The sequence below is a fragment of the Epinephelus moara genome, chromosome 10, assembly GCF_006386435.1.
Source record: "Epinephelus moara isolate mb chromosome 10, YSFRI_EMoa_1.0, whole genome shotgun sequence".
NCBI classification, from domain to species: domain Eukaryota; kingdom Metazoa; phylum Chordata; class Actinopteri; order Perciformes; family Serranidae; genus Epinephelus; species Epinephelus moara.
The window spans coordinates 2234966-2255786 of record NC_065515.1 but is presented as its reverse complement, the minus strand read 5'-3'; the positions used below and the strand labels follow the sequence as shown (position 1 = coordinate 2255786).

Here is a 20821-nt window from a genome sequence, read left to right as displayed (position 1 = left end):
TACATTGTATAAATTAGCCTAGCAGCTAGCAGAGATTTCCTCTGCTCATATTTCAGCCAGGATAAATCACACACAGTGTGTGGAGGCTTTATTGTCTTCACAATTTATTGTTTCTTATCTGTGAAATGAAAGTAAATCAAAGCTTTGTTTCCACTGAGGGAAATGGTTTCAGCTTACAGAGACAGACAGGAGGTCTGCGTCACTGTGACGTGGTGTGTTTAAATGTTGCTGGAGAACTTGTGAGTGAGTGAGGGGGCGGAGCTGTGCGGAGAGTGTGACAGAGGAGAGATGAACACATGGTGTAACACAACTTGACCCAATATCGATATAAACTGAGTCTAAATTTATATCTTACTTGAAAATATATTGATATATGGTACAGTCGTTATATAACCCAGCCCTATGTCAGAATATCAGCTGTTAAAGGGATATTTCGCCGATTTTCAACCAGCTCTGTATCGTAACAGTGTGGGTCGTATGTGTTAATGAACCGTGGTAAACTTCCCTCCATCAGCGCCCAGATCTCCTGATTCATCAAAAAGAAAATCCTCTGACTGACCCGTTTCAGAAATTTTAACTCACTGTTCAACTGTAATATGAGATTGTTTGTCACCAGCCGGTTTGGATGTGCAACTAGCACTACGTTACCCACCAGAGGTAGCCTTTTCGTTCCGATGCAATGCATTCTGGTAGCTGTAGGATTTCTGTGTCTTGAGCAAATGAAAATGCCGCAGCTCTTTCTTTGTTTTCTCTGATTCTGTAGCACAGATTTGAAAAGTATTTGCGTTCCTCTGCTGCAGAGACAGACCGGTTTATGAACCATCTCTGCAGCAGTGAAATACTTTAAGAGGACGTGTGTTTCCTCAAGAGTGTGTACTGTGTGTACTTTCAGTGTATTCTTCTCACCAGACAGCAGCGTTGATGATCTTCATGACGCACTCGTTGATACACTGACAGACGTTGATGAGTGGAGCTCCTCGTTCTCCCATCCTGCCCAGCAACAGACCTGCAACAACAACACAGTGTAGACGTTTTTATTATAGGTTCAGGGTGAGGAGTGTAAACCAGAGAGGCAAGGGATTATGGGTAGACGAATGAGAATCTGTCTGATGTGTATATTCAGTTCTGACTGTTACAAAGTTTGATGTGTGAGAGGACTCCTCTGTTTGTCTGAGCGATCTTTGATGCTTTCAGGCTGCACAAAGGCTTCTTTACAAACAGATGTTATTTGGAGTGAAGAGTTTGTTTTGTACGTGGAGAACAAAACGCTGTCCGACAGTTCAACCAGACCGACAACTGAGAGAAAAAGATCCCTCTGAGCAACAGCTGAGAAGAAATCAGCAGAAGCTTTGCATCAAACTGTGCAGATTTAAATGAGAACAGGTTCCAAAGATGCGTCTAACAAGCTGGAGGTAACTTTAGCAAAGCTCTTCTTCAAACTTCACAACAGAAACAGAAGAGCAGTGTTTCGGGTTGGACCGGCTGGAATATCAAATGAACTTAAATCACAGTTTGAACCTGGACTGACTCAATATTCAGAGCCCAGCTGCTCCGCTGTGGGTCAATAATGATCAGTGCTGGGGGTAATGTGTTACAGTAATATATTACATCTTAGCAGTAACTACATAATATCACATGTTACCAACAGGATTTCGGGTGTTATCACATTCAGTGTCACATAACGCGTTACCACCTGAAATAAACTGTTTGTTTTCATGTTTCATTCATCCACACTGACGCACACCGCTCCATGACCCGAAGGCCGTTGTGTGTTGTCGTGTCATTACACTCTACGTTATAAGAGGGTGCCAGTGATCGTGTGTGTTATCATGTTCAGTGTGTTTCCATTAATATAACGTCTACACCCTATCCCGTCCTGAGGCTTCCTGAAAGCAGCGGGGATCAGGAGCTGACCTCCGGTTTGTTTTTTCCTCGTCCTGGTGATCGGCACATCTGGGTGATGTCAGTATATGTTGGAAGTGTTTCCACTCACATCTCCTACAGCTGTAGAGCGACGCCGACACACAGTCCTGTTCTTAAACATAACTCTCTCTGTGGTGCTGCTGGAGCTGACCGACACACCTGGGACCGGCAGGTGGGTTTTTTGTTTTTTTTTTCAATTGTTGCCGATGAGGAGGGAGCGTACACAGCCGCATGCAGCCACCTGGAGAAAAAGCGCAGTGTCTCCATTCAGAGTGCATGTGCTTTTTTGTGCAGCTGCTCCGAGTGCTTCCTGTTGAAAGTCTCTTTTCAAAAAGGAGCTGGTGACATCACTGCTGCTCCTTTAGCCATGCTACCTTCTGACTGTCACAACAAAGACAGAAAAGAAAAACACATTTGTGCGAGCAGATCGTCCGGACACGCTTGTTGTTCACTGTGCAGTCAACCCTCTGTTAGCGTAGCGTTACGTTAGCTACCTGGCTAACATTAATGTCAAGATGTTGCTGTCACAGAAACAAAACTCATGCACAGTCCATCCATCCATCCATCCATCCATCCATCCATCTTCATCTGCTTATCCATAGCCAGGTCTCGGGGGCAGCAGGCTGAGCAAAGCACCCCAGACGTCCCTCTCCTCAGCAACACTTTCCAGCTCCTCCTGGAGGACCCCGAGGCGTTCCCAGGCCAGATGAGATATATAATCCCTCCAGTGTGTTCTGGGTCTGCCCCGGGGCCTCCTACCAGTGGATGTGCCCAGAACACCTCCAGCAGGAGGCGCCCAGTGTAATTAAAAAAAGATATGCTGACCCCAGAGAAAAACACTTTGGTGAACACGGTCCCTAAACTTCTTAATGACAGAGTTCTCTGTATCAGTGACTTGTTGATTGCGTCCTGCTCACCCATGGTGGCGGAGAAGATGACGATGCCCAGGACGTTCATCTGCTGGCTGCTGCCGGGACTGGTCTTGTAGGTGATCTCCGGAGGCGGGGTCAGCTCCAGGTACACCGTCCGCCCCTTAGGGTGACTGTCGTCAGGGAAGACATAGACGAAGTTGGGCTGGATGGTTCTGGTCGGGACTTTGAGGATGGGAATCAGGTCCGTTTTGTACTGAAGGAACACAGTCGGGTTAGTTACAGGAGTTAAAGACGTGATAAACTTTGCGTTACCTGAACGAGTCCTGGAGGTTTTCTCACCTGCTGGAACGTGGCCTCGATCAGATTCGAGGGAACCATGTTTCTGTGGTGGAATAAAAGAAGTGATTAATTTAAACATGAAGCAGTTGGTATTGCCCTGCACGTATTTACAGACACGTACGAGGAATATATGACAGGTTAGAGAGCAGCAGACTGTCACACCTCCAACACACAGGATCAATAATAAAGTATTTTTTAGTGGAGCAGCGACAGGTGTGAGACTCTGATGTGACGCCGGACGGCAGGAAGGTAAACACGGATGAATCAGAGGGAATAGGGTTTATTAAGATCACCTGACCTTCACCAGGAGGTCAGAGGTCAACAGGATGATGAAGAGCACGGTCTGCCAACGTGCCGCAGCAGAGATCATGTCATCGCACTGCCGCTGACTCGGCTAATCTGTCACTCATCCCCGCAGGATTACTAAAAATATACTGATCAGCCCCGTCTGTAATTGGATTCATATGTGTGTGTGTGTGTGTGTGTGTGTGTGTGTGTGTGTGTGTGTGTGTGTGTGTGTGCGTGTGTCTTTTCTACGATTTGTTGATCTAAGCGTTGTTCAGCTGAGTGGCAGCTGCCCGTTGGACACTGAGGGGTGAATTCACAAAAGATCAGACAAAAACAAAGCGTGTAATTCTCTCGTGCACCCACAGACAGTAAAGTGGACCCCAACTGTGCTGCTCAGCAAACAGCGTCCCAGCGCTCCTGTGCTATTTGCACGTATTTAAATGAGGTCATACGCAAACATCTGGCACAAAAATTTACCCTTTCTTTGCAAAAACAGTCCAATTTCAAAAAGATTAGCAACAGCAGCCACATTTTTTCGGACAATTTAATAATAATTCTGACATGTTATTAATATGTTTTTGACATTTTAATAACATTTTTCACAAACTTAATCAACATTTTTTTAGGACATTTTAAAAAACTTTTCAGACAATTTAAGAATATTTTTCTGACATTTTTTTTTTACATTTTTTTGGACATTCTATAATATTTTTCAGACATTTAAATGACGTATTTTTGGACATTCTAATAACTATTTTTGACATTTTATCAACCTTTTTTAGGATATTTAAAAAAAAATTCAGACAATTTAATAATATATTTCTGATATCTTAATATTTTTTCTGACATTTCATAAATTTTATCATGATAAAAATGATTTTATCACTGTGAGTAGAGACGTAATAACCCGTGCAGCATCCACCTCTGTCATCGTACAGTCTGCAGACGTCACACATGATGTCGTACCAAAGTTTATTAGATCCATGTGTAGCTGCACTAAACGTACAGGACTGATAAAATCTCTCAGTCTGTCAGAGGTGTTAGTTTCTACTCGTCGTGCAGGTTTCAGTCCTGTTTTATAAATCTTTGTTTTCACCTGTTTAAAGCTGCTGCTCCTCATATTTCACCGTTTCTCTTTGTTTAACGGACAAAAGATAAAAGTCGGCTGACTGTGTCTTTCATCACATATATTTTCAGTGTTTGATGGTTTTAGTTTATTTTGTCTGTCTCTCAAACGGACGGACGGGCAGACAGACTAACACACAGACAGACAGAGAGTCCCGGTCTGACCCTTCACCTGTGCCCCTCCAACTCACCTGATGAGGTCTAGCAGGGCGTCGGCCGAGGTCATGACAGGCCCCCCTCCCAGACGGTTACTCTCCATCTCCGTCCCCACGCCGGGTTTGATGATGACGACGAGCACGATGCCGACCACCACAGCGATGAAAGTGGTCCACAGGTAGTAGGTGACGGTGAGGACGCCCATCCGACAGCAGGCCTTCGACTCCATTGACGACAGACCCGACATTAAACTGCACAGACACACAGACAGACAGAGACAGACAGACAGATGTTGGTTTAAAGGGGCATTTAGTGAAATTTATTCTGTTGTCTCCTGAATCAGTTTCATCTCCAAGTGTCCTCTACAGAGAGACGTCCTTTAGCCTAGCTTAGCACAAAGACTGGAAGCAGTAGGAAACTGTTAGCCTTTTTTATTTTATTTTATTTTTATTTCAGTTCAAATGAATGTTGTCAGATGTGTTGTAGTGAAGCTCCAGGATGTTGGACACAGGTGTCCTCCTGTTCTCCAGGATGTTGGACACAGGTGTCCCCCTGTCCTCCAGGATGTTGGACACAGGTGTCCCCCTGTCCTTGACCACCCAAACTGGTCTGAAGGGAGTCAGTGAGTCGGTCACAGGTAGACTGACTCAGTCTGAACACCTGGTCCAGTGTGGCGTGACGAGGCTGGCTGCTAGCGTTAAGGCCCGAACATACTTGGGCAGAACGTACGTGGAACGGACTCTGCGGAGGTCCGCGCAGACTCAAAGCGGACGTCCGCAAGCCCTGTGTGCGCAAAGCTCAGATTTTACGACCGCGCGGACTCCGCTTCGCGCGCCAGTGACTGCTCTGCATGTATTTTTCACATCGCGGGGATTTTTCACGGACATTTTTACAAGAAATTACAACGCGGAAGGGCGCTCAACTATGAAAGCCCGAATGACTGCGGACATTACTCGCGGAGTCCGTTCCGCATACATTCTGCCCGAGTACGTTCGGGCCTTTAGCATCAGAGGCTATGCTAGCTCAGACCTCCAGGTTTGTGTTGAGGTGATATTTCAGACTGACGTTCTCTGATGGTTGGAGCAGAACCTGCAGAGAACGCTGCTCCTATCAACAGCTCCATCTGGGTGTTTTTTTAAATGTAACTGTTCCGTTCACGGGGCCGAGCAGCGTCATCTCGTCTGCCTCCATCATGTGACAAAGACACTGTGGCCTTCAGTGACGCACCGGGTCAAAGGGCACCACAGAACGCCATTAATCAGTGTCCATTTTTTTGACGTGTTATTTGACAGGCCTAAATTAAAATCAAAACAAAGTGTCACTGGCCTCCATAAAAGAGACATTTGCTGCTGGCTCCGCCCAAAGATACTTTCCACCTAGCCTGACAGCTTCTCTGGGGGAAACCCTGCGTTTAAGTACGCTGCAGATACGGTAGGCTTCACGGTCTGAGGCATCCTGACCACAGACTCTCTCTCTGCTGGTCTCTGAACACCAGTCGTGTTGTCACAAAGGCACGACAGAGACTTTACTTTCTGAGGCGTCCGAGTAAACACGGCAAAAACACACAACGGAGCATCTTTACTGGTGGAGTTTGGCAGCATCAGAGCAGAGGATCATAACAGCCGATGAGGGTGGTGACAATAGCGTCAAAAATCACAGGCTTTCCATCACCTCAGATACGGAGCATTAACACCACCCGCTGCAGGAAGACAGCACTTTGGACAATAAGACAAATCCATGTTTGACAAATGTGAGTTTTTACAGTTCTCATGATGATTTATGTTTTACCATGTAAATAATTCAGATCCTGTCAGTCACACACACAGAGCGTTGAGCAGCAGTGAACATCCAGATTATAACTGACTGGAGACAAAAAAAAAATTCTACTACACATAGATCATAAACGCATGGATATAAAAACGAGTCATCGCGCTTGGTTCAATAATATAAATGCTTTTTACGTTTTATTTGGCGCTGACACCGACACCACTGTCACTTTCTTCCAATAGTTCAGCTCTGCCCACAAAACACGTCATCACTGTTTACCATCATAAAAAGAATCTACACATTGTGTTATATATCGTAGCACGATGCACATATTTTTACGTTTTGTTTTTTTTCCTGTTTTCTTGTCGGTCGTCTCTGTGTGTGTCAGAGAAGTGCAACGTGACCTGATTCCTGATTGTGATTCTGTGGTGAAACTTTAAGTCTCAGAAACTGTCCAAAGTAAATTTCTGTCTTTGCTCATATCATTTCTCTTCCTGATGTTTCGTAGCTATTTAAATATTTTAATGTGTGACGGACGTAAAACATGGACACACCTGGACGTGATGAGAGGAAGGATGAGCATCTTCAGCATCCTCATCAGCAGCTCTCCAGGAAAAGAGAAGTAGATTTTTGCCTGTGGAGACAAAACACATCTCACATCAGCGTTTCAAAATAAGAGCAGAGTTTTCAGTCATGAGTTATTATCTAAAAGCTTTGTGGCATAACTGAAGTTACAGGTTGTTGTTGAGTGCAGAGCTGATCTTCTTCCAGGAGCTGTTTATAAGTGTGTCGGCCTATCGTCTGTGGGGCAGATGTGACGCTCTGACAGCTCTGCACTAACATGATCACCTTCTCCTCCATATTTATCACAGACTGATATTTACTGAAGAAGGTCAAAAGAGCTCCTGACCCTTCATCAGGGTCAATGATGACCCTGATGAAGGCCACAAGCCGAAACGCGTCGGTCAGTAAAGTTTCTTTTCCATACCACAAGTGTTGCTGGAGCTCTTTTGACATTTTTCAGTGTCTCCTCACTCTCCATGCACCTTGTGAATCGGTGAAGTTGTGCCAGAAACCACTTTCTACCTCAAGGAACTATTTACTGAAGAAGGAAATATATCTGTCAGCTGTGATTGGTTGGTCCTTGTCACATGACATGTGGTGCACGCTGCTGCCTTCCAAAAGTTGAACTCTGTTTATCTCAGCCGTCACAGCCTGAAAAATGGGCGCTCGGGAACACGTGTGTCGCTCTGGCGTTGCTCTGGTGTTTGAGCACGCCTGCTGTGCGTCTACACTGCTACTTTAAACCTCAACTTCTCTCTCAGAGGTAAATATTGATCTTTTTACTGCACTATATTTAGTTACATTCAGATTAGTGATACAAAATATAATCAATAATAAATAAATAAATAGAAACCACCCAGCAGTTTGTAAAGTCATTAAAATACACTCCACCTTTACCAGCTGCAACATTCAACTGATCAACACATTCATGCATCAATAATTATAATACAGTAATATAATATCATATTTATGATTTTGCATTATGAGTACTTTTAATTTGGGAACTCTGAGTATATTTTGATGCTTCTATATTTTTACTTGAGATTTTCGATGCAATACTTTTTCCTGCAACAGAATATTTCTCCTCTGTGGTATCTCAAAAACAGAAACCTCAGATTCAGAGCTCAGTCTGATTGGAACATGTCATCGACTGAAACCTTGAACACTGAAGATGATTTAATTCCAGTAAGTTCCTCATAAATGGATTTAAATTTAAAATAAGAGCCGGTGTCGAAGTGGTCCAGTGACCTGCATGTTTCTGTCTCTATATTCGGCCGTCTGCCTGGGACGGATCAGTGATTCCTGGAAAACCGTTCACAGACAAACTGCACTATTTTTATCCAACACTTGACATGAAAAAACTGTCAGCTGACCTGAACCTAAATTGTCTGACTAAAGATTTAATTATCAGCAGCAAAGTTAAATAAAAGCATCCACACAGAGGCAAAGGGTTTACAGGGCAGCATGTGAAAGTGTCAGAGAAAAACCTCTAAATAACGTGTGCACACAGGAGTCTGGTATTTATAGAGCGTCTCACAGGAGCAGATATTCTAACTCCCACCAGGTGAGTCCTGTTGGGAAAATATAAAGAAAGAGGGGACCTGGGATGTTTTTCCTTATTTTCTATAATGCTCCTGTGTAAGAGTAATCCCCGTGAGTGAACACCTCAGGAGGTTTCAGGCCATTCTGAATACTTTGTTTCCAACAAAACAAGCTGACGTCTACATATGGTCATCTGCTAAAGGCTACTACTGCAACTGTTTACACCACACACACTGCTACATATAGCTACATGCTAACGCCAGGGAAACATGTCATCTACATGTAGCTACATGCTAACATCACGGAAACATGTCGTCTACATGTAGCTACATGCTAACATCAGGAAAACATTACATTACATACGAGGCTACATGTAGCTACATGCTAATGTCAGCATAAAATGATAACATATGCTGCTATATGTAGCTACATGCTAACATCAGGGAAACATGTCATCTATATGTAGCTACATGCTAACATCAGGAAAACATTACATTACATATGAGGCTACAACATGCTAACATCAGGAAAACATTACATTACATATGAGGCTACATGTAGCTACATGCTAATGTCAGCATAAAATAATAACATACGCTGCTATATGTAGCTACATGTTAACATCAGGGAAACATGTCATCTACATGTAGCTACATGCTAACATCATGGAAACATGTCATCTACATGTAGCTACATGCTAACATCAGGAAAACATGTCATCTACATGTAGCTACATGCTAACATCAGGAAAACATTACATTACATATGATGCTACATGTAGCTACATGCTAATGTCAGCATAAAATGATATAACATATGCTGCTATATGTAGCTACATGCTAACATCAGGGAAACATTACATTACATACACTGCTACATGTAGCTTCATGCTAACACCAGGGAAACATGTTATCTACATGTAGCTACATGCTAACATCAGGGAAACATTACATACACACACTGCTACATGTAGCTTCATGCTAACACCAGGGAAACGTGTTATCTACATGTAGCTACATGCTAACATCAGGGAAACATTACATACACACACTGCTACATGTAGCTTCATGCTAACACCAGCGAAACATGTTAGCAGTATGGTGGAAGTGAAAATAAACATAAAATGTAATTTGTTCAATGCTTCAGCTTGAAGTGTGTTTGTGGCCCCGCCCCTTCTGTTACACAGGCAACATGGCGACCACTGAGGGGGAGAAGTGTCTGCCACACTCAAACTAGCTTGTATAAATCCAGAGGTGTCTGACCTGAGACACAGCAAGTGTTCACACAGAGGACATTTTTGACATTTTAAGTTGCAGCAGTTGAGGACAAACAGAAAATATCACCAACAGAGCTAAAAAGTTGAATTTAAAGGAGCCTGATGGGAAACTTAAGAGAAGGCGTGGACATGGGAACTGGAATATTTTGTCCAAGTGAGTTCTGACAAAAAGATTAAAGGAAACTATGAACGTGAGATTTATTAAAGGAGATATATCAACATCAGTGTAGGTCCTGACGGGAACTTTAATGGACAGAGAGGGAGGAAAATTCAAAGAAAGTCTCAGACCAACTGAAATGTACAGGCCTGGCCGGAGAGACAGGTTGGAAAGTTTAAAAGAAAATATTGAGGGGAAATTTAAGGGAAGTATGAACATGAAAGCTGAGCAGTCCTTGCTAGAAAGTATCCATGGAACATTTAAAGTAAAATATCAACATAAAGTTAAAAAAGAACATCAGATCAACATGGAAGCCATTTCCACATTTTGATTCCCAGCAGATGAGTCTGGACAGAAAGGTAGACACAACAGGTGAGTCGTACCTGTGTGGACAGCTGGGTTCCCCTCAGCATGAAGCCCAGCGTGCAGCCGGTGAGCACGGCGATGACCGACAGCGTCAGCAGCCCGTTCCTCTTTAAGAAATCCCTCGCGCTCTTCTTCAGGTCCCCCTGGACAAAAGTCTTGACCCGGTCCCCCATCGTCCTCCCTGCGTCTCCCGGAGCGTACGAGCTGTGGTCGGAGCGCACCTCCTCCTCTCCGCTCGGTAAAAGAAGCTCCTCCATGCTGTCCAAGTTTTCTGTTGGCCTGTGTGTGGTTGGCAGGGTGACAGACCTGTGAGAGCCAAAGACGAGCTAACCTTTTCCACTGAGGGATTAAATCATCACGATCAGAGCCAACGGCAACGCTGCAGGCCGGCTGCAGACTTACAGCCGGTAAGAGGCTTAAAGAGGTGCAACAACCTCACACGCCTTTGTTGTGGCATCTGCTGCTGCTGCTGGACACCGTCCTGTTGTTGTTCCTCAGGTTTTGGCTCAACTGTCGTGGTCAAGAAGTCAGCAGAGAGGTCAGAGGATCCTGCAGCTGTTGGACTCAGTGAGGTTTCACTCTGTCAGCTCAGATTAGGGTCAGTGAGACTTTCAGATTTCCATTTTTATCAGGTTCTGTGATCAAAGATGCTTTTTCCTGTCAGAGCCCTCAGGCTGCCCGTATCACACCGCATCAATTATAATATATGATATTCAAATATGCCACAAATCAATCAGCACAGTTTCAAGATTAGAGTCACCAATTCAGTATCTGACCAAATGTCTCCCCTTCTGTTCCTGAGATATGATGTTAAAACATGATGATGTCACAGTCAAGCTGACCTTTGACCTTTTGACCTTCATTATTTGATCCTGTTAGACATTTGTGTCAAGTTTGGTCAGAATTAGTGAATGAATTCTTCAGTTAAGGACACAAACATGTTCTGTGAGGTCACACTGACCTTTGAGCACCAAATTCTAATGACTTTATTCTTCAGTTCAAGTTTGTGTCAAATTTAAAGAAATCTCCTTAAGCTGCTCTTTAGATATTGCATTCATGAGAACGGGACAGATGCAAGGTCACAGTCAACTTGACATTTGCCCTCTTAAATCTAATCAGTTCATTGTTGTGTCCAAGTGAACGTTGGTGCCAAATTTGAAGAAATTCCCTCAAGGTGTTCTTGAGATATGGCATTCACAAGAATTAAACACACGCAAGGTCACAGCGACCTTGATCCTTGACCACCAAATCAGTTCATCATTGACTCAAAGTGGATGTTTGTGCCACATTTGAATAATTTCCCTCTAGGCCTTATAGTGTTCACTATATGAGATGCACTTACGGTCACACTAACCTTGACCTTCGATCGCCAAATTCTAGTCAGTTCATTTTTCAGTCCAAGTGGATGTTTGTGCAAAATTTAAAGAAATTCTCTCAACGAGGTCTTGAGACAATGCGATCACAAGAATCAGACCGCAGAGGTCAAAGTGCCCTTAACATTTGACCTTTGACCACCAAATTCTAGTCAGTTCATTCTGGAGTCAAAGAGGATGTTTGTGCCAAATTTGAATACATTTCCTCAAGGTGTTCTTGAGCTATCAGTTACAAGAATGGGACGGACATCCCAAAAGCACAATGCCTCCGGCTGCGGCTATCACCAGCGCAGAGACATAAAATTTGCGATTCTGCGACAGACAACAAAACTCCTGTGTCCAAAATAATAATCAACAAATGTAATAATAATCAAAAACTAAATAAACATTATTATTCTGTTCCAGTATTATAGCGTTCTGCGTGTTGCTGTTGCCCAACAGAACACGGTGTATTCAACTAATGTTAACGTCTGTATCGTGTTTTTATTGTCGGAGAAAGTAAAGCGTCAATTATTAATGTTAGTAGACAGTGGTAGCTTCCATTTTTTTCATATTCATACAGTGTACTGTACAGATGTAAATACATAAGGTAAAAAAAATATATATGATACAAAATAACATCATATAAAATAATACGATATAATATGAAACTAGATTTGAATGTTTTTAGGGTTTTTAGCTGTTTGTTTATGAGACACACTTTGTTACGTTGTCAAGAAAAGTGCTATATACTGTATGACTTTTTCATTTAATAATATTAAATATTTAAAATTATTTTCAGAACTAAATTCAAAGCCGACTGCTGTTTGTCATCTTTTGTAAACATTTGGAAAAAAAACACTTCAGCAAACTCAGAAAATTAAGTTAGTGAATGTGAAGTGAAGTACTCACATCTTTTACTTAAATAAACAAAGATACCACTGTGCATTAATACTTTGTGAAAAGTTCCTGCATTAAAGTACAAAAATATTAAGCATCGAAATATATTTAATGATGTACCTGAAGTATAATTTGTGCACATTTTTAAAACATTTTCTGCAACAAATATTTTCTTGACATTCTCTCTCATGTCCACTAGATGCTGCTCCGACACTGTGCTCCACTCACCTACCAGCAGCATCACCAGCACCACCAGCAGCAGCAGCACCACCAGCAGCACCAGCAGCAGCAGCACCAGCAGCAGCAGCAGCACCAGCAGCACCACCAGCAGCAGCACCAGCACCACCAGCAGCAGCACCACCAGCAGCACCAGCACCAGCACCAGCACCACCAGCACCACCAGCAGCAGCAGCAGCACCAGCAGCACCAGCAGCACCAGCACCAGCAGCAGCACCACCAGCAGCACCACCAGCAGCACCAGCACCAGCAGCAGCAGCACCACCAGCACCAGTGTTAGTGTACGCAATAAGAGTATTTTGGGTACTTTATAGTATTGACAATGAAAAATGACTTAAACCGATTATCTTAATAGTCGATTAGTCAACGATTAGTTGACTAATCATTGCAGCCCTATTTCACACTGTGATGTCACCTTGTCTTTGACCAACACTCAGTAAGTGTTTGGGACCTGAGGACACATGGACGTCGTCAAAATTAGTGCGTGTACGCAGGTATTTTAAACACGTGTGAACCCGTTAAAAATGGGTGACAGACTCCTTTCCCTTTGCCAGACTCAACGATGGACTGACGGATTTTGGTGGTCAAAGGTCAAAGGTCAGTGTGACCTCACAAAACATGTTTTTGTCCACAACTCAAGAGTTCAAACGCTAATTAAGACAAAGTTTCACTCAAATGTCTAACAGGATAAAATAATGAAGCTATGACATTTTATATCCAAAAGGTCAAAGGTCAGCTTGACTGTGACATCATCACGTTCCGCATAAAACACTTTTCGGTCCATTATTCAACGTCTATCTCAGGAACAGAAGGATATGGATGTAAACTGTACGAGAAACTTGTGTTGAGGAATACAATTCTAGTTTTTCTAGAGCTTTATTTTTTACTATCAATCAATCAATCAATCAATCAATCAATCAATCAAACTTTATTTATATAGCGCCTTTCATACATCAAAAATGCAACCCCAAAGCGCTACTATTTTATCTTTAATGTATTTTTGTATGTTGATAGTTTTCATCACTTGTATTTCTTGAGTAAAAATAAAACAGATTCTAACAGTTAGAATTTCCATAATAAGTGAAGTCACAGTGTACTTTCTGTGAACAGGAAGAGGGTGTTATTTAAGTGCTTCATGTTTCGTGAACTGGTTTGTTACCTTCAGTCAGACGTTGAGTTCAGTGTCAATCTCTCAAAGCAAACTTTACAGCGTGCAGCAGCATCTGAGGGAGAAACACGAGTCAGTGACCAAAATAAAAGATGATGATGGAGAGAGATGTAAAATGGAGCTGACTGAGAGTGAAAATGGGACTTACATTTATCAGACGGACATCATGTTGTTCTGTGTCTGCTGCTGTTTACACCACATAAATAATCCAGTCTGATAATAATTTGTTTAATTTAACCAACACACCATGAGACGATGATGAGACGACACAAACCTTCATAAATACAAAACTCTTCAACATCACGACATGAACACAGACAACAATGAAAAGGTCATAAACATAAAGATTACATGGACAGGTGCAGATCATCTTTAAAAGGCTCCAGTGTGATTATTTCATACAGACACAGCAGGTTTAATAGAAAAACTAACCTTAACACCAGCTCAAAGCTTCAGTATATATGAAACTGTGTCATACCTCACCGCCGCAGTGGTGGAATGTAACTAAGTACACAAGTACTGAAGAACAATTTTGATTTACTTTATTTGAGTATTTCCACTTTATATTTCTACTCCATCACATCTCAGAGGAAACACTGTACTTTCTACTGCACTTTAGATTCAGATTACTGATACAAAATATGATAAACAAATAAATAATCACGTATTATTATATATTAATCTACCCAGCAGTGTATAAATGTAGCTGCAACATTAAAGCTCAGTTAAAGGTTCTGTGTACGACATTCAGAGCATTGATAAGCAACTGTTTGCTATCGAGCTTCTCTGTGGTTTGTTGTGGTAGACGGTCCGGACGCATGTGCACGTTAACGCTAGAGTTTTAAACAGGCCGAAAAATTACAACCTGAACTGAACTGACCTGTGTGAGCTAAATCCTGAACCCAGTCCGTCCAAGATTATCACATGACACACTCAGCCGACCCGCCAATAAAAGCACTAAATATCACCGTATTTCCACGCCAGAGAAGCTCCCCACTCCGACCAAGAGGAAGGACAGAGCTCAGCTCAGTGCTTGGCTGCTCTCTCTGCTTCTTTCCTTAGCTGCACGTTTTTATATTATTTATTTCAAAAATACATAAACAAATAATATTTATTTTTCCCACAGCCCGAGACCTCCTCCACCCGGCCAATCCATGCACATTTTTGGCCCGTCCTTTGTGCGTTTCCCACTGGCTGGCTCATCACCGCTGCTCTGCACTGTGCTCACAGGGTGGTTACCGCTGATTACGTGTTGTCGTGGAGGAGTAGCGCCCACCATCCAGTTCCCCCAGACTAACACCGTTAGCTCTTTCAGCACTGCTGCTGCTGTTAGCACCGTTAGCTTCTCGCTGCGAGCTCAGCCATGTGTCAATCACTGATATGCTCTGAATGTCGCACACACCACTGTTAAATCTCAATAGAGAGAACAAACAGATTCACTTTTAGAAAAGTCTCCAGTTCTCAAATTATTATGTCACTACATTTTGCTCCATTTAGCAGCTCCGACCTGCATTTTAATGAACTTCAAACACCAAATTTGGAAAAACTAACAGGGTCCTACAGTGTGGAGTTCAGTTCCCAGTCATGATGTAAACTTTTCCCTGGAGGTTTGTAACAAATAATGTCCGACTAAAACCACTTTTATTCTTTCTGTAGTCAAAAATAATGTTAACGTGTTTTTTTAATGTATCGTTAAGAGTTTTTTATTTAAAAGGGGGAAAAAGTTCTTTGGGGTGAATGTCAGAGACACAGGCGTGGCCTCGAGGGAACACGACCAGTTTTAGTCAGAAACTTTGTTTACAAGAAAACTCCACAGGAAGCTCTAACCTGCTGCAGGTCCAGATTTTCACCAGCGAGAGGCAGTTTGTTGCACCCGTAAAAACACCCATCAGTGATGTCACAGTCTGCTGGAGTACACCTGTACATCACTGCCGCCAGGTGAGGAGTTAAACCACTGGAGGTCAGTGATGGTGTGTTTATCTGCAGAGACTCTGCCCTCTGCCTGGATTTTATTCCTCTGTTGTGTTCGGGATGTTTCTGGGCGCCAGCTTTTGGGCAGTGGTGCGTGACCTCCTGCTGATACGTACATAATGAAAACACAAATACAGTGAGGTGAAACACTTCTGGTGTTGCTGAGCAGGGAGGAGGGGCCAAATTTAAAAACCGCAGCCGACAAACCCTGCCTGATTCTGCCTACATCGCAGACACAGCTGTTCCAGATGTTTCCGCCTCTCACAGCTGGACTCTGCTGCCTTTGTGGAGTTATGAGTTTTCCTTTGGTATTGCTGTGTGTGTCAGAGCACTTCCTGTGTGTCACCACTTGATAAAGACGAGTGCAGCAAGTGCAGTGTAGCCGAGGATGAGGAAGAGCACTTTGAGCAGCCGGTCCTGTTTGTCGTCCAGTTCTCGGGACAGAATCTCAAAGAAGGTGACGAACAGGAAGGTGCCGGCGGCGAGTCCCTGCAGCACCACTGACACCACGCTGCCCGCCAGCGTCTGCGTCGACTCGATGCCCATCCCGACCACCATGCCCAGGGGGATCATCAGGCTGACCGTGACGCCCAGCTTGACAGCGTCCTTCATGCCGAGTGACGCTTTGGCCACGCTCACACCGAGTGCCACAGCGGCCAGCGTCTCGTGCACGGCCACGCCCAGGAAGAGGCTGCCCAGCTTGGCTCCATCCTCCTGCAGGCCGAGCGCCAGGCCCTCGAACACCGAGTGAGCCGAAAGAGCCAGAACCAGGCTGGCCAGACGTAGAGGCCCCGCCCCCGCCAGCTCGGCGGGGCTGAAGTGTCCGTGATGGTGTCCGTGGGAATGGTGACCGCCGCTGCCCGGTGAGCCCCGCGCCGGGGAGATGAAGGGCGTGTCGTACTCTGAGTCGCTGCCGGCCTCGGAGCCGCCGGCATTGAATGTCTCCAGGTCGATGAAGGACGGTTTCTCCTTCCTGAAGGTGAGGATGGCCTGCTCCACGAACACGGTGAGGAAGAGGCCGAGCATCATCATCGTCTCAGCCAGAGGATAGTCGCTGCTGATCTTCAGCTGCGTGAACACGTCGGCCACCTGAGGAGAGTCAACACACACACTGAAGATCAGACGGCGGTTTATTGATTCTGAATCCAGTTTTAATACTTTAATATAATACTAAGTTTTGTTTTCATTGTTTCACCACTGATCCGGGAAAAACTTAAACTCCCGTCTGCTAAACTAAACTCACACCTGCGACACAAATGATCTGTGATCACCTCGTCAAAGGGAAACCTCTAGGGATGCACCGACTGAGAACTTCCGGATTAGGGATGAGCGTTATTAGTCATCTTAACGATTAAACGTCCGCCCCCTCGCTGGTTGACACCAGAAATATTAGTCAGTTAAACCTAGTAGTGCTTTATTTATGTACAAGGCAGCTTAACTGTCATGCAGCCGCCCGCCACTAGTGGGTGCTACAGAGCTATCAGACAGCAGTCCCCCTCCCCGCGGTAATGCTCCAGTAGACTGGAGTTTTAAACTAGAGAGATATCCTCTCATAAACCAGCGCGGCTTGGCAGCACTTTGATCTAGAAAATAAATTCAATGAATCTTTTTTGAGACGTTATATTATTTGTTAACTTTAAGAGTTGTTGTCAGATAATGTGCAGGTTCACATTCATACTGCACGCAGCAACATGCCTCATTTCAGCTGAAGTTTAATTATAATGTACATGTTGTTTTATTAACTTTAAAGTGAAGTGCATCATTTCTGTCAGATAATCTGCAGGGTTCAATGTGCCCCACATTTCAGAGGCACTTTATTTATTTCAGATGTTATTTTAGTGGTTAACTTTTGACTTACATCATGTTCACATTCATACCGCACGGCACAAAGTGTCTCGTACTTCAGCAGCATTTAAAATCCAACATGGTTGTTGAAGATTGTGATTAAAGGCTTCAAAGGGCTCTGAATGCGCACAATATATTTTGGGACAATGTTTCAAATACTTAACAATAATAGTTTTCTGAGTGTTTTCTTTTTTTAGACTAGTCGACTAGTCTTAATGAAATTTTTCGTCTAGTCGCCAGGAACATCCCTTGTCCTCATCCATACAGATGTGTTTCTAGCTTTTGTTGCGATGAACTGCATAAGTCACTAAATTTGTCTCTAGTTGTGTTTCAGATATACAGCGACTGAAAAGGTCTGAAAAGTTGCTAAATCCAGCAATAAAGTTGCGAAGTTGGCAACAAGGAGCGTCAAATGTGTAACACAAGACAAAACCAGAGCGCTGCAGTGCAACAATCACTTTATCTTGATTATCTTGTTCTCATGATCACTGGCAGCTAAAATCATATCTGAACTGCCCAGCCCCAGTTGAGACATCAGGGATATTAGTCATTAGTAACGTCTCTCGTGAGGTGTTGTAGCGTTACCTTGTCTCTGACGGCAGGCAGCAGAGCGTTGAAGCATGTCGCCAGGAACACACCTCCTCCAAACGAGTTACACAGAGACAGAGCCCTCCTGTATCTGTGCGCCTTGTCGTAGTCGACCAGCAGGAGGCGCACTGGGACCAGAACGCCCGCCAGCATGAGGCCAAATAGGCCCAGCAGGCCTAGCAGCTTGGCCACCAGGATCTCCATCCTGACGCTCAAACACTATAGCTGCATCACACACACCTCCACTCTGGACTCTACTGGTGCTGCTGGGACATCTCTACTGGTGCTGCTGGGACAGACAGAGACACTGTGAGCTGAGTGTGAGACGTTAGTGCACAAAGAAGTGCAGAATAAACCCGAATAAACCAGTTCGCCCAGATTCTTCAGCTGAGGATCACTTTCCCAGAGAGAGAGGGAGAGAGAGAGAGAGAGAGAGAGAGAGAGAGAGAGAGAGAGAGACAGAGACAGAGACAGAGACAGAGACAGACAGAGACAGAGACAGAGAGACAGAGACAGAGACAGAGACAGAGACAGACAGAGACAGACAGAGTTTAGCCAACACATAAAACTACACATTAAAAACTGTCTTGTGGCCTAAACACGTACGTTTACTACAGAGCCGTACTCGTAGCTACAGCTGGAAACTTCATAAAACAACAACTTCTATCTTATTTGCTGAAACTCTTAACTCTCTTAGCACTAAATGAGACATAATGTGTTCCTCTGTCTACTCTGTTGACTTGTAGCATTTCTTTCATTTCTTTAGCTGTAAAAAGAGAACGTTTGAGACCCGGCCACCATGTTGGATTAAACAGAGTAACAAGCCCCGCCCACCAGCCAGACCAACTTTCTCATCTTACAGCTAAACAGTCACTAAAATATGTCTCTGAAAACATCTGAGGCGAGAATAAAGCAATGCAGTGACCAGTGATGTTGACAGGGTGTCAGTGTAGAGAGTCTCTGGGACCCTCAGCTGGTCATTTCACTGGGACTCCATAACATCTGTGCTTTTTGACAAACTGTAGCATTAAGCTCGTATCGTTGTTGAAAATGTTTATGAAAGTTATGTAAAATCCCAAATCTGAAAACTTTACAAGTTCCTAATTTACAAAACCAGAGACTGTATGTATTTTGATATACAGTCTGTGTACAAGACAACAAAACGTCACATCCGAAGTTGAGTGTAGAGAACGCCAAAATCATCTACTCAGTATCAAGTGGGCCTGAATCACATGTGACATGGCTGTGATATATTACATGATAATCCATCAATTGTGAGTAAGACACTGTATTCTGTGAAATACATAAAACAATATTAAATAAATAATAAGTAGATTGATTACACGGGAGGGTTAGAGTAAGAAGGTGATGGGGTGGTTGCCTGGCAACAATAAAAAAGGCACAAGTGTTTGTTACTAGTGGCATTCAATACAATCATATTCATGTCATATCAATTGATGACTCATCTGTTCCTGCAGGTAACAAGATATGAATCCTGTGTATAACTTTTTTGTGACTGAACAAAAATGTATAAATACATCTCTCTATAACATACAGACTGCATGTGTTCAAAAACAGAGATGTGTATATATCAGGACTATAACTCAATAAATTGGGCGTTACTGACATTAGAAACCTTCTTTTATTGTTTCATTATTGAGCCTATCACAGTCTGATAGGCTGCAATAATAAATGTATTGTCAGTCCCTCTACAGCCTGTACTCATATCTCAATAATAAATGTATTGTCAGTCCCTCTACAGCCTGTACTCATATCTCTGTATCATGATGTGATGATGTGAGTTTTAATTCTGTCATACACAATTAAAGTAGCTTTAATTATTTTTATTTTTTTTATTTTTTTTTCGGCGATTGAAAAAACACAACATCACGTTCATATTGCAATGAATTGTGGGTTATTAAATCAGTGAGGCCTGCTGCAATGAATTGTGGGTTATTAAATCAGTGAGGCCTGCTGAAGTCTGCACCCCAAGTGGACTCTCTGTAAGTCTGCACAAAGTCCACCTGAGGCCCCTCTGGATGACTTGTTGATTTAAACAGCCCTCAGCAGTCCCAGGAATGCGCCCGCAAAGTCTGCACGTGCGGTGAAGTCTGGACATTTGAGCCCTGTTTCCACCGAGCAGTGCGATATGATACAGTTCAGTTCAGCTCAGTACGCTTTCTTCTGTTCCCACAGTGAAAGTTGTGGATGGTAGCAACAGAAGCGTTCCTTAGCGTCCCCATGTTTGGTCCCCCCTCTGTTGGGGTACCTAGCAGTAAACTACAACTATAAAATGAAAGAGAAAAAAATAACTTCATTCACTGGGCCGACTGCCGGCAACTTTTAAGGTGGAACGTTAACTTGTAATGTTACTCAATGCATGAG

The 20821-nt window shown here is 43.4% G+C and overlaps 2 protein-coding genes across 5 annotated transcripts in view; both read right to left on the bottom strand.

Moving 5' to 3' along the window:
• Positions 1-14147, bottom strand: part of slc1a8a (solute carrier family 1 member 8a) — a 26156-nt gene extending 12009 nt beyond the window's left edge. The window contains exons 1-7 of the mRNA XM_050055564.1: positions 14024-14147; positions 10393-10885; positions 7025-7104; positions 4739-4954; positions 3135-3177; positions 2841-3048; positions 907-1006 (exon numbers count right to left, since the gene is read on the bottom strand). Of these exons, the coding sequence (XP_049911521.1) occupies positions 907-1006; positions 2841-3048; positions 3135-3177; positions 4739-4954; positions 7025-7104; positions 10393-10632 (887 nt within the window). The 5' untranslated portion in view covers positions 10633-10885; positions 14024-14147. The remainder of the gene's footprint in view (positions 1-906; positions 1007-2840; positions 3049-3134; positions 3178-4738; positions 4955-7024; positions 7105-10392; positions 10886-14023) is intronic.
• Positions 14148-14245: 98 nt separating this feature from the next.
• Positions 14246-20821, bottom strand: part of LOC126397089 (zinc transporter ZIP3-like) — a 7979-nt gene continuing 1403 nt past the window's right edge. For 2 of the 4 annotated variants that reach the window (XM_050055586.1, XM_050055585.1), the window contains exons 2-3: positions 18434-18725; positions 14246-17092 (exon numbers count right to left, since the gene is read on the bottom strand). In XM_050055586.1, the coding sequence (XP_049911543.1) occupies positions 16346-17092; positions 18434-18640 (954 nt within the window). In that variant the 5' untranslated portion in view covers positions 18641-18725 and the 3' untranslated portion in view covers positions 14246-16345. The remainder of the gene's footprint in view (positions 17093-18433; positions 18726-20821) is intronic. The other 2 variants (XM_050055584.1, XM_050055583.1) reach the window with 1 other exon arrangement.